Source organism: Astatotilapia calliptera, chromosome 12 (assembly GCF_964374335.1).
Source record: "Astatotilapia calliptera chromosome 12, fAstCal68.1, whole genome shotgun sequence".
Taxonomy (NCBI): Eukaryota; Metazoa; Chordata; class Actinopteri; order Cichliformes; family Cichlidae; genus Astatotilapia; species Astatotilapia calliptera.
The window spans coordinates 35,893,851-35,907,360 of record NC_137433.1 but is presented as its reverse complement, the minus strand read 5'-3'; the positions used below and the strand labels follow the sequence as shown (position 1 = coordinate 35,907,360).

Genomic DNA, 13,510 nt, shown 5'->3' with positions numbered 1-13,510 from the left:
TATTCCAGTGAACAAATGACTCATGTGAATCAGCCTCTGTCTTTATTGTCTGAAATGTGTCTCAACATTTGCACCAAAGGTGAATGTTGCCGTAGCTCTTCGGATACCAAAGCTTCATTAAATCTATAAAGTGTCGTATCCTTTTGCTGTATCTGTTTCCAAAACTAAGTTAAGACTTGAAAAAGTAGAAGATATGAATCTGCTGACCGAATGCATTTAGGTGAGAACTGCAGGTACATGTTGTCCACACAGGAACAAACCCTTATTACTTGACAGTGATGCTTTGCCTCGCCTCGACTGAGGCTACGTTCACACTAGCCCGGATGGATTTGAAAATGGCGTCTTCGTCTGAAAACGTTCCGCGTCCACACTAGCGTTTTCAGTCGTTTTCAATGAGTTGCACATCCACACTAAAACAGCCGAAAACGCTGACGTTGCAGTTCCGCGCATGCGTGAAATGCAAGACGACTCGATCTGCGTCATTATTTACATTCCGGCTCTTTGAAACGTGGCGGCGAAATGGCAAGACAAAGCACCGAATTCTTGGTTTAAGTCGTCACATGACTGCATCATATGACCAACATGCGTCATCGTTTTCGAAAGTCTGCATTTTCGAGTGTCCACACTGCGACGGGACAGCTCCGTTTTGAAATGCAGCGTTTTCGAGAGCGCTTTCAAAACGCTGCATTTTTCCTTGGGGAAAACGCCGTCTCAGTGTGGACGGGAGAGAAAACGCATCGTTTTCGTTTGAAAACAAAAAGGCATTGGTGTGGACGTAGCCTGAGTGAGACCTCAGGCATCCGCCAGCAGCAGGTTAACTAATGACTTTGAATAAAAACCACTAAGTAAAGAGAAAACACCTCAACCTCAAACATTATCATCTCCTAACTTCAAAACCCCAATGTTTCATCAGTACTCCTTAGTCTGACCGGGCCCTGACACTTTTTTGACGAGCCGCTCCAGACTCGGATTTCTTTCTGAAAACTTTATGCCAGCGGTGATTTGTGTGACTGCATTATTTTCCAAAACTTAAAGGTTACAAGTTATTAAAACATTCTTCCCGCAGTATTAGCTTCAGGAAGACATGATTAATTAATCCCAATGTCCAAAGGCTTAAATGCTAAAGATGTATCCATCCACATGAAACAGCAATAAAAATGCAAAGCAGTTCTTAGTCAGGTATGCGTTTAAATGCCTTTCTTACAGCTGATTGAATGATGTTTTAATTACTGGATATAGTGAAACTGTTGGCCGTACTGAGCAGTGCTATCAGTGCTAAATAAATAAGCTGCATTCCTCACCCTGAGGAATAGACTGGGAGTAGTTCTTTAATATGTAAGGCAACATCAGGCTTGACCTAAAGGCACAAACAGATACATCCAGGAGTATAACTTTCTGTATCTGTAGATCAGCCCATTTTTACCTTTGCCCGATTCTGCTTTTGATTGAGGATTGGACCGATATCCAATCATAAATATCAGATTGGTGTATGTCAGACATGCAGTAGATTACTAGAGATGAACTCTTTATACGTATCGCTCATATACTTGGATCAGACCAGATGTGTTGTGAAAAACTCAGAGTTTATAGAGTGCACAGAGCAGCCAGATTGGAGCTGAAAGGTTAATCGAGACTGTAATGACGTCTTTGAGCTGCTATGATGCATCCCAGTGGTTAGCAGCTAATTTGCTACTACTTTCTTTCTTCTCTCCTGACCCTAAATCACTCTGTGTGCATGCAAACAATGCCTGAACTGTCAGCTCATTACCTGACACTATTTACTCATTTAGTTTTTATCTGTGTGTGTGTGTGTGTTTGTTAGAGTCTTGCTCTTGGCAGGGGATCGTTTACAGGGATGGAGAGGAGTGGAAGCCCAGCCTCTGTTCCAGATGTGTCTGCAGCAATGGAGAGGTCCAGTGTTCAGTAGCAGAGTGTCAGCAAGTGGCCTGCAAACCGGTAGGTTTACAGAAACACACAATTTTAAGAGGTTTTGATCTTTAATTTTCATGTGGGCAGTCACTGTTTTTTAATTCACTAAACCTACTTGCATTAAAAGAAGGATTTGGAAGGAGGTGTCTTGGATCCATCCTAGTCAGCTTTCCTCTGTTACCTCCTAAATCCCTCAGCTCACCACCTTTCTAGTCTAAAGCTAAGCGCAGAGACTCATTTTCGCTGCTTCTGTCGTATTTTTACTCTCGGTGACTAACAGCTCGTGGTCATGGCTGAGGAGAGGAACACTGACACCTTCACCTGTATTCTCATCACAACAGACCAGGCCTGCAAACACTGCATCAGTCACCTGCTCCACTCTGCCACCGCTCACAGAAAACTCCCCGAAATACACAACAAAAGTGGAATATTTATTTCAGCTATTCTTAGAAAAGAAACAAATTATATTGAAATGCTAAAGATAGAGGAGCCTGTTTTAAATTCCAGTATGCCTCTTGGGTTATAGACACCTCTTTTTTCTATTTTAGTGCTTTTTTTATTCCTTCACAGGTTAAATAAATATTCATGTGTTAAAAAATGAAATGCAAGTAAGAAAGGTTTGAAGTTGTTGCAAGGTGGTTTGGCTTTGTGCTAAGGATGAAATTCATCTTATCAACCTCTTGGTAATTGTATTTGCTAAAATGTCAGGTGGGCTAACAGTACTGTCAAAGCTTATATGCCCTTTGTTGTGTGAAATACAGTGAAATAACGGTAATCTGAGAGGGTTTGTGCTTGTGTGTGTGCAATGTTTCCTCAGCATGAGAACTTGGTGATCCAGCCAGGAGAGTGCTGTCCCCAGTGTGTGTCCAACCCTTGTCTGTCAGCTGGAAAACAGTACCAGGTAGGCAGCCTGTGGGTGTTTGAACTGTGCTTGTACTGTGTATGCACCTGTTATTGTGCAGATTTGTGTGAATCCTGTGGTTTACAAAGCCTCTGTGTGTTGGAGGCAGCTGATAACGGCTCATAAATCTATACATTTGAAACCTGAAACATTGATTAGAATATCTGTGATGATAGTGAGAATATGATGCATGCAGTGAATATGTGAATGTCTCTATTGACATGAAAAGTCTGAGCCTTCGTCTCTCCTCCTCTTCCTCCTCCTCCTCCTTCTCCTCTCCTGCTGTGTTTGCAGTGCACATGCTCCCATCTCGCTCACTGCCAACTTTCTCTTTTGATCACAGAATGTCCCATTCTATCTAATGTGTGTTTGCGTTACCCCACACACACACACACACACACACACACACACACACACACACACACACACACACACACACACACACACACACACACACACACACACACACACACACACACACACACACACACACACACTCTCTCTCATTCATGTTGGCGTCATCTTGACGGATAAGAGAAGGAATTGTGATGCTTTGCCTCTGGTGTCGATTACCTAACTGAGTAGCTATACAGTCCATACATGAGTGCCTCCACATCGGCATGCACACACACATATTATTGTATCTACACTATAAACCCTGGGTTGGCCTGTCAAGGTCATAACCAATTTTATTAGATAACTTAAACTCAAAAGAGATGTCCTGAGTATGTTTAACCTGCTCTGTAGTACGAGCTAAACTTCACAAAGGCAAAAAGGATCAAAGGACACATTATAATGGGTTATAACAGGCATCGTTTTTGCTTTTACCCTCAAAATTGTAACACGATCATGGGATCTGTGGTGACTGTTAAAAGTCTCCATCGTTGGTGCAGAAATCCTCTAAATGTGAACGTGGATGAAGTTATAGGAAATGTAAATAAGTGTGTCTGCATGTATACAGCACAAGATTCCAGATATTTAAGACTTTATTAACATTGTGCATCCTAAAAGCTATTTATTGTGCTGTCCTTTAATCAGCCTGGTTGTTCAGAAGAGAGTGAAGTAGTCTGGACCTCTGTGATATAGATCATTATTATACACTTCGTAATACGCATGCATACGAAAGAGAGTTTCATGCAAGTTATGTTCAAAGAGCTCTACAGTGTGCCTCACAGGGTTTTGATGCCTTAAATAATGAAATAATTTGCATCCTCTGGGCTATAATCAATATTTAATTGAGCAGTTTAGGGTGGAGGAGGAAGGAAGTTGGAATTTAATCTGACATTTACAGAATTTGACCTTAAATTTAAACAGATAATACGTTTAGGATCTTAAACACATCAGACGTGGAACATCTGTGCGACATTTCCTTTGGTATCATGACAACGTAGCGCACAAGCAAATGTTTTCTCTGAAAGGGAGTCAGAACTTTATAAAGAAGGTACAAATTAAATGGATGCGTCTGAAACCTGTCATCGATCACTGCAGGAAGAGTTTGTGAAGGATACAGCTGACCAAGAAACATAATAATAACCAAATGACATAAGAGCTGTTTGTCCTTTTCTGTGTGTGTTTTGTGTGTTTGCGTTTTTGATTAACATTGACAACAATAACAATATTGTAGAAAAAGTGCAGCTTAACATGCTGCTGACTGTTTTAAATACCTGTTACAACAGACCAAGGAAGATCAAAGAACTATGATTTTAAATGATTGCGTTACTGCACCGGGAAAAAGCTAAAGTGATGTCATTGCAGTGCTCTGGTGGGAATCTTTAGCATTCATGTGGTGCCCACCTAAGTGTTGCAGATCAAGCACACCCTCCTCTAAGGCAGCGGTCCCCAACCTTTTTTGCACCATGGACCGGTTTAATGTCAGACATATTTTCACAGACTGGCCTTTTAAGGTGTCGCAGATAAATACAACAAAATAAAATGATACGACCAACACAAAAAACAGATATTTTGTAAATATAATAATAAACGCAAATTCACTGTGTACTTGTGTAACTTTATTAGCAGCGTCCTCCTGAAATGCACCAACAACACTGAGAGTAACATCCTCCTAACATCCTCAACCTCCGCCAGCAGGATAACACTCGTCCACACCTGAATGCTGAATGTAAAACACAGACGTAGCCACTGTGATGTCACCCACTTGTTTCTGCACTGGGCAACTTTTACTCCCAACATTTCTACACAAATATCTGTACTTTCTACTTCTTACACTTTTGTCATGGACCACAGTTCACGCAATCAAGTGGAGCCCAAAAGCAAACTCAGTACGCTTCAGTGCGAGCAAGTACAAGTTTTATTATTCAACAAAAGGTGACCCGGAACAACCACAGGAGGCGAGAGGCTAATCGCAGAACTGAAGGAAACCAGGAAAACAAAGGACACAGGGAAGCTGTAATCGGGACTGTGGGAGGCTGCAACAGAAAAGGGGAAAAGGTTGTTAGTGTGCAGGGGAATGGAGTGACACAACAAGACCGGGCTAGAGCAATCTGGCTTACGATCAGAGCCGGACCGTGGGACTCGTGGGAGGTAAATCCGAGGAGGCAGAGACGAGGTCAGGTGGTACACTCTGAGAGCCAAGCAGGCAGCAGGACAGTCAGGTGGCAGACTGGACAGTAACCACTGAGGGGTGATCACTGACTGGCGTGGAGCAACCGTCTATGCAGGGTTAAATATTCCTCCTCGTAATCGCCTGGAATGGGATGCAGGTGTGATGGTGACGGCCCAACCTGAGGGTGTGGTCACCGGGGCATCCCAAACACTCCTCAGACACAGAGCCACGCACCATGACAGCTCTCACAGCAGGTGCACTGTGCACACTGTGTGACTGCAAACGTCAAGCCCATTTGTTTTTGGTGCAGTTCATAAGTTGTGTTTGCGGTACAAGTGTCAAGCTAGTGCTACAAAGAGAGTAACCTGTAAACTTTCTTGCTTTTTTTTTTTTAGTTTGCAGTTATTTTCAAATTCAAGTTTCTATCAGCTCAACAAACATCAGCTGTTTCTGTGCAGTCTCTCACACGGTGTTTTGCTAGCTAAAAATACAGCAGCTGTATTTCTCAACGAGTAAAAACAGTGAGCGAGCCTGGACTTTCTCACTTTTAATTGAATAAAGAAGTTTAATCGGTACTTCAGCTTTTACCAGAATATTTTTTTAACACAAGTGCCTGTACACCTCTGGGTTTTTGAAGCCAGAGGTTGCTATGTTTGCGGCAGAGGGTTGAGTGTTAAGCTATTGCCTAAAGCTAGTATCTGGTGCAACCCACAGACACCGATAAATTCTATTTAGTGTGAAGTAACAGGCTAATAAATAAAAGTTCACTAACAAAAAATGCAGCACTGGCTTTTTGGATAATTGCACATAGCAGGCCATATTTCTTTGTCACAAAAATCCATTAAAAATGTTCCAAAAGGCAGCGACTGCACAAAGGTGACCTACACAATAAAAGTCCAGTTTGCTTTCAATAATATGCTTCATACATATTTCAAATACTTCATTAACTAACTGTTTCAATACTTCACATTTCCTGTGCAAGTTGTGTATTCAGTGTTTGAGCTCACTGCTGTTATAGTCTTCAAATTAAAGAGAATCATGTGGAAATCTGGTGGCTGGCTCCGTGTTTGTATGCTTTTCACACTGCAGAGACATCCCATTGTTGTTCTCAAAGAAAAGAAGGCGCTCACTGGTTTCAAATGAGCTGTGAGTTTCCTGCAAACAGCTTGTGATTCACTGTGTGTAAGCCTGAAAGTGTGTGTGGGTTTGGAGATGGTCTAAATGTGTATTTGTGTGTCTCTTGGCAGCACGGTGAGCAGTGGCAGAAGAACACCTGCACCACGTGCGTGTGTGACCGGGGTCAATCTAAATGCCACACTAAAACCTGCCCACCCATAACCTGCGACAAGGTGAGTAGTCTCATGCACACAAACGCACGCGCGCAATCGCTGACATTCGGTTTTATGCAGAAGTCGCCACACACTGACAGTATCATGCATCGCTAACTATCTCTGAACCTCAGATCTATTTTCTGGACACTTTACCCAACCCACCCCAGCGCTAAGCTAACCTTTTCATAACTAAGTCTTCAGATTATCAGTTTAACAGCCAGATTACCCAGAAAGTTAAAAAACAGATTCACTCGAACATTTTTGCCAGAGGTGATGCTTGACACAACTTAGAAATAGATCCAGGAAGTATTTTTTACCAGTGCAACATGGGAAAATTTATCAAATGGAAAAAAAGAAGATGTGACGTTGATGCTGTCAAAGAAGAAAATACAAAACCCACAAGACCAAATACACACATGCACAAAAAAACCATTGAAAAAAGTCAGACTAACGCTCTAAAGCCGAAATGAGTTTAAATTCTTTAGGCACATAAAAAATATATCTTTGCTTTGAGCAATTTATAAACTAGCTGCAGGATTTAAACATTTATTCTACATTGTAATGGAAGCCAGTGTAAACCTGCAGGTGTTTTTCTTAAGTAAGGGCTGCACGGTGCTGTGGTTAGGACTGTCACCTTGCTAACAAGGGATCGTTGGATGTGATTGGTCCAGGTCTTCTGGCTTCCTCCCACAATTCAAAGACATGCCTGTTAGGTTGGTGATTCTAAACAGGGCGTAGGTGTGAATGCAAGTGTCTGTTTCTGTGTGTTGGCCGTGCAATGGGACAGGCCTCGGGCTCCCTGCAAACACATGTTTGTCAGGAAAACTACATTTCTGTAAATCACGTGTTGATAAAATTGCACATTATACGGTTCACAAATGTGTAATTTATTTATTTTTTTAAAGTATTTTCTTAATATGACTCGAAAACAGTTTGCATCCACTTTTCCTGATATTTCAAAGTCCTGCAGTTGATGGTTTTGTGAGATTGTGTGAGATTGTGTCAAAATAAACTACAGTAGCTGTCAGAGCTGAGACACAGAGTAAGCGTGACATCTGCAGTGTCAGGAAAAGCACACCTCTGTGCACTTTCAAATAAAGTTAGAAGAACGGTCTGGCGGCCCACTCCGCTTGGTGTCTTTCCCCTTAATAATGCAAAACACATACTCTCTCTTCCCTCGCTCCTCTTATCTCTCTCTGCTGAAACAGAGATGCACAAAACCAGCATTTTTATAAGCTCCTTGGATTTCCGTCGTCTTCTCCCGCTGCTCAGTTTGCATTCTTTCATCATCTGTAAATAACATTATCCTGCCTCCAAACAGGGGCAGACCAAAGTGAAGCGTGCCGGGCAGTGCTGTGATGAATGCGCTGCTGCTAAGGGAAGCTGCCAGTACCAGGGCGCAGTGCGTTACCATGGAGACATGTGGAACAGCACCGGCTGCGAGTTCTGTACCTGCAGCCGGGGTCAGGTCCTCTGTCAGAGGGCCGAGTGTGGACGTGTCGAATGCCCACAGGTGAGCCCGAAAGGGAAAAAAAAATGTTCGTTGAAGCCCAGAGGCAAAACTGGCCCGATTTTAAAAATCTGTGGATGCAAGGTTAAAATTCACAAACATTTCCTCAGGTCACAGCTTCTGTTTTAGGCTGGAAAACGGTCATCTCTTATTTTTTTAAATGAATTTCCACATAAGCAGGACAGCTGTAGGGGCGCTGAGACATCCCACTGCATCTCGGAAAAAAGTTTTGTTTATTTATGCATTTTTATTTAATTCAAAAGGGTAAACTTTTATATATACATATACACATTACTCAGGATGCTTTTATATATGATATATTTTATGGCTCATAGCTTATAAAATCAGAAACTGAGTATCTCAAATTATTTTGAGGTTGATTAGATTTTTATTCAGATAGTATAAATGGCACGCATCTCTTTATCTAGTTCAGTACACACAACCAAAATCACGGGGAAGACTGCCGACATCATAGTTGTCTAGGTGATGATCGTCCTCCTACCATCCATCCTGCGATCACATCCCTAATCTCTGTGTTGAGACGACGGGCTGAGCAAAAAGAGAACTGGGCTGCTGCTTGGAGAGCCAAAGTCCTCTTTTTTTTAGATGAAACTAAATTTTGCATTTCTTATGTAAATCAGGTTCCTAGAGTCTCTTGATGACCTCTAAACCATAATAGGCCTTAACCTCCTAATACCCAAACTCTTTCATGGCATGCATTTTTAATTTCTCTTTGATATTTGGGCTGATTGGGACCTGATGAATGCAAAAACAAAGAATTACCAGATTTTTAAAAAAAATTTTTTGGAGATCCACATGTGAGGACATTCACTTTAAATTTCGATATAACAGTGGCAGTATAATGTCGTCATAAGTGGATTTCAGGCCCATGTAGAGCAAAATTCAGTATTTTGGTCTAGACGACCCAAAATGTGGTGTCCACATATGTGGACGTAAGGTCCTAGGTGGTTAAAATAAATCACTTAACATGTGTGTATGTAAGATCTAAGTAAAAAGCAATTCATAGTATTTCAGTTTTTTGACATGATTGGCTACACTGTAAGAAATTTCTCAGTCAGCTGAGACTGAAGAAGTCACTTGGATGAGTGACGAAACGTTTCTCCCACAAAACGCTGCGTCCAGATGAACAGAATCAACTTTTGGAGATTTACTTACCTGGATGATTGAAAATGCATCAAGAAACTTTCACTGTTAAGTTACAGTAAAGCTCTGTAATCTTTGCTGTTATACTGACTATTTGGTTAATGTCATGCTGTCACCAGTAGTTTATTAATATAAAGTTTAACCGTATGTCTTCGCTCATGTTCCCTGAATTCCGTTTTATTTATTTCTTGAGCTTTGTTACAATTTTCCTCCTCCTTGCACCACACGCTTGCGGGAATATGACTCAGCCTTGGTGGCCATTCATAAGGTTACATTTCATAATATTAATAATCATATAATCTTAATAGCAACATGCCCTCACTGACACACCTTCCTGGATTTGTTAACATTGTGCCAGTTTTACTGGAAGCACATGGTTAGACTGATGTCGGGTGAAACCAGTAAACCATTAAGCTGTTTTTATAAACATTGGTACAATGAACAGTTTAGCTAATTGAACCAATTCTAAAAACATCTCCCAACATAAAGGGTTCAAATTTATGAACCCGCTAATTTGCAAAACAGACAAACATCCTGTGATGAGAAGTTAGCGCTGTTTGCAGTTTGTAAATGGAACATTTGAATTGTGATTGAAAACAAAGCACCATTAGTCTAATGTGTTGTATTTTAAATATGCTTTTGTCATTCAGATTTGGTCACCAGCGTGTTGGTTCAAAAATGAGCTCTTTCCTCACAGCTGTTGTGTCCAACAGATCTGCATGTATAAAGCTTTTGGAGACAATTGTCTTTTTCCCTTCAACAACCTGAATGATACACAGGCTTGAAGGCTTAAAATGAACATGTCACTCTGGCTGTGTTGCTTTTCTTTACATAATTACCCCTAATGTTCCTGCTAATGGGTAATACCTGTGTTCGATGTTTGTATAATTTTATTCTTGTGTTTTTATGATCTCAGTTTTGAGTTTGCAGCATCGTTACTGGTCTCAGGATTCCTTTATGATCATATAAAACTATGCTTTTCCTGTAGACCCCCCCTGCTTAACCTTTCCTCAAGGCTTACCCTTGCTGTCAAACCCTTGGCTTATTGATGCAACCTGTCAGCACCCTGAAATCCCATTTCCTTTCTTTTAAATAGGCTACTTAAAAGTTAATGGAAGATGTCACTGTTACTTTGTTCAGTTTCCTGTATTTGCCACAGTGAAATTTACCAGTTTAAACGTACACTTTGGTGGAATGGGAGGAAGGGCGATCATTTGAGGTTATGAGGTTGGCTGATTCCATCACAGGTGATTCACTCAGTTGAGATGAAGTAAATTGAAAGACAAGATGAAACTAATGGTCTGTGAAAGAAACTTGGCCCTAGAGCTTGTCACTAGATGAAAAATATGACTTGCGCTCAGCTACACTAAACCTACCCCAGGCTGAACCCCTCTGCTAAATGCATAGCATCTCTTAAGACAGTAATACAGTGTCAGTGTTAAATATGGAGTATCTACTGGTTCTTAAAAGGTATTAAAATCTCTAAAATGCACTTTTACCAATACGTTAAGTAATAAGTTTTGGGTGTTTGTGGCTTTGTTCTGATATCTACCTCTTCACAGCATATGTTGAAATATTCTTGAGCAGTATACTAAGCACCAGATTCCCTCCCGATGCACCTGTGGGTGTGCAACAGCATGCGTTGTACATAAAGCACTAAATGCAGGAATTAAAAAGTGCTGTGTCAATGTGGCTTGTAGTGAAGTAAACTGAGAAAGTGCTACATAAATGCCAGACCATTTAAAACGTATCAAATGTCTTAAAATCTGTTTAAATGTTTTAGTTACATCTCCATCAAAAGCAGAAGTTGAGAGCTCTCAGCTTTGAGTCAGGCGATTTCGTCTTATTTCAACTTGTATGTTTGATTTAAAATCCACTGCAGTGGTGTACAGAGGCACAATTATAACAACTGTGTCACTGTCTAAACCAGGGGTAGGCAACTCCAGACCTCGAGGGCCGGTGTCCTACAGGTTTTAGATATCACCATGTGTCAACACACCTGAATCAAATGATTAGTTCATTACCAGGCCTCTGGAGAACTTCAAGACATGTTGGGGAGGTAATTTAGCCATTTGAATCAGCTGTGATGGATCAAGGACACATCTAAAACCTGCAGGACACCGACACTCGAGGCCTAGTGTTGCCTATCCTTGGTCTAAACACTTATGTTGCTGACTGTAGGTCGAGGTTGAGTATTTGGCAGCTTAACAGCTACAGCTAATGTTGTAGAAAACACACATTAGAATTGACAGTCATATTAAAAATACACATCAATCATATAAATATATCCCTGTTACATTGTGCATACAGACCACGCAAAGAAGTGTATTTTTGCCCATCCTGGTAGTTTCTACTACATGATGGACTCAGACAAGTTTACAGTGCAGTGATGAAAACCCTGAACATGATGATGAAAAAGAAGGTCCTACTAGTTAGCATCCTCGTTAGTCTATGGAAATACAAAGATGCTAAATTTGATCCAAAATCATTTGGGAATGATCTAAGTTTAAGTTATAGTGATTTCCTCTTTTATTCAAAATGTATCTGTTAATGCAAACCATGTAAACCGCAGCATGATGTCCTTTTGGATGAACAGTTTGGACCGTGTCCTTAAACTCACTGTAAAAATGACATTTTTACATTATTGAACTGATGCCAGTGTTTTGAAATATAAATATTAATAAATACATATTTTTCTTTTTGATATGTGTTTCCATCAGATGGGTTTGGTCTAGGACAGGGGTGTCCAACTCCAGTCCTCGAGAGCTACTGTCCTGCAGCTTTTAGATGCATCCCTACTCCAACACAGCTGAATCAAATGGTTGGATTACCTCTTCAGCATGCCCTTAAGGTTGGGAAAGGCCTGATAACAAGCCATTCATTTGATTCAGGTGTGTCGGAACAAGGATGTGTCTAAAACCTGCAGGACAGTAGCTCTCGAGGACTGGAGTTGGACGCCCCTGGTCTAGAACGTCATGTAAAGTGTTATTAAAAGGATCTTTAAAAGTCAGAGTGCAACAGCTGAAGCAATAATAGCCTTCATGTTAAGTCATCAAAGGTCAGACTTGGCAGGAATGTAGGTGAGTGTGTTTGAACAAAACAGCCTAGAGGATTTGTTAAAGTTATTAGCCGGTGTTCCCATAGTTGCTTCAGTCCCCCTGCTTTAGGCTCCACGCCACGTTGACTCAACACCTCATCCAGTTTTACATCAAGCAGATTTAATAATATTGCTTTAATATCCCCGACCACGACCAAATAAGCCCTCATTAATCATGCTGTATGGCGATAATTACAGCTGCTAAGTGTCGTTAGCTCTAAGTAGCATAACTGGCATTTTTCCAACTTTGAACTCAACAAGGTCACCGTGCAGAGAAGACAGAGCCAATTTCCACTGTGTGTTTGTGTGTGCGCGTGAGTGTGTGTGCACAAAACAATTAAGACAAGGTTATGGGTTTAATGATGTGTAGGTCAGGAGGCGGCGAAAGGCACTGGGGTACAGTTATACAGGCAGTTTATGATTCCTGCACTAATAATGTACCTACTGTAATGGTACTGAAAGGACTTCTAGTCTTAGAAAACTGCAGTATTGGGATACTACTACTGTGACATGCATCTTTTATTTCCAAGTTTCATCTTTTCTTAAAGTTGAAATGCGTATGGGTGTAGGAGGAGCCATTAAAATCAATAACACATGGGAGAAATTGGTAAGTTTCAGAAGCAGTTTCCGTCTCTAGATGCCAGATTTTGATGATATCTGCAATAGAGATGACTTCCATGACTTGAATATAATGGAACTAAATGGTGTGTAGTGCTCAAAGTGCCAAAAATAACCACAGGAGCAGCGCCTCCCTCATGACCCAGGTAATCATAGTAATGCATGAGTCTTGTTGGGAAGAGGTTAATGGAGAACTTGCTTTTTCCCTAGAAAACTGCACCCAGTAAACTCATCACTGAGCAGAAGGAAGCATGCAGCTGTCTGGAGCTGAGATATCTTCATAAACACAAGTGCAGTTTCAACAATATCTCAGTTTTTCCACATTCAGTCCATCTACGTCAATAAATGCATAAAAGACAGTAATTTGTGCGCAGTCAGTAAAAATAACGTAACCGTC

The 13,510-nt window shown here is 41.0% G+C and overlaps 1 protein-coding gene across 1 annotated transcript in view; it reads left to right on the top strand.

The window, feature by feature from the left end:
- fras1 (Fraser extracellular matrix complex subunit 1) overlaps positions 1–13,510 on the top strand; it is a 310,089-nt gene that overhangs the window by 106,015 nt on the left and 190,564 nt on the right. The window contains exons 6-9 of the mRNA XM_026186630.2: positions 1,823–1,956; positions 2,747–2,830; positions 6,641–6,742; positions 8,046–8,237. Coding sequence (XP_026042415.2) covers positions 1,823–1,956; positions 2,747–2,830; positions 6,641–6,742; positions 8,046–8,237 — 512 coding nt within the window. The remainder of the gene's footprint in view (positions 1–1,822; positions 1,957–2,746; positions 2,831–6,640; positions 6,743–8,045; positions 8,238–13,510) is intronic.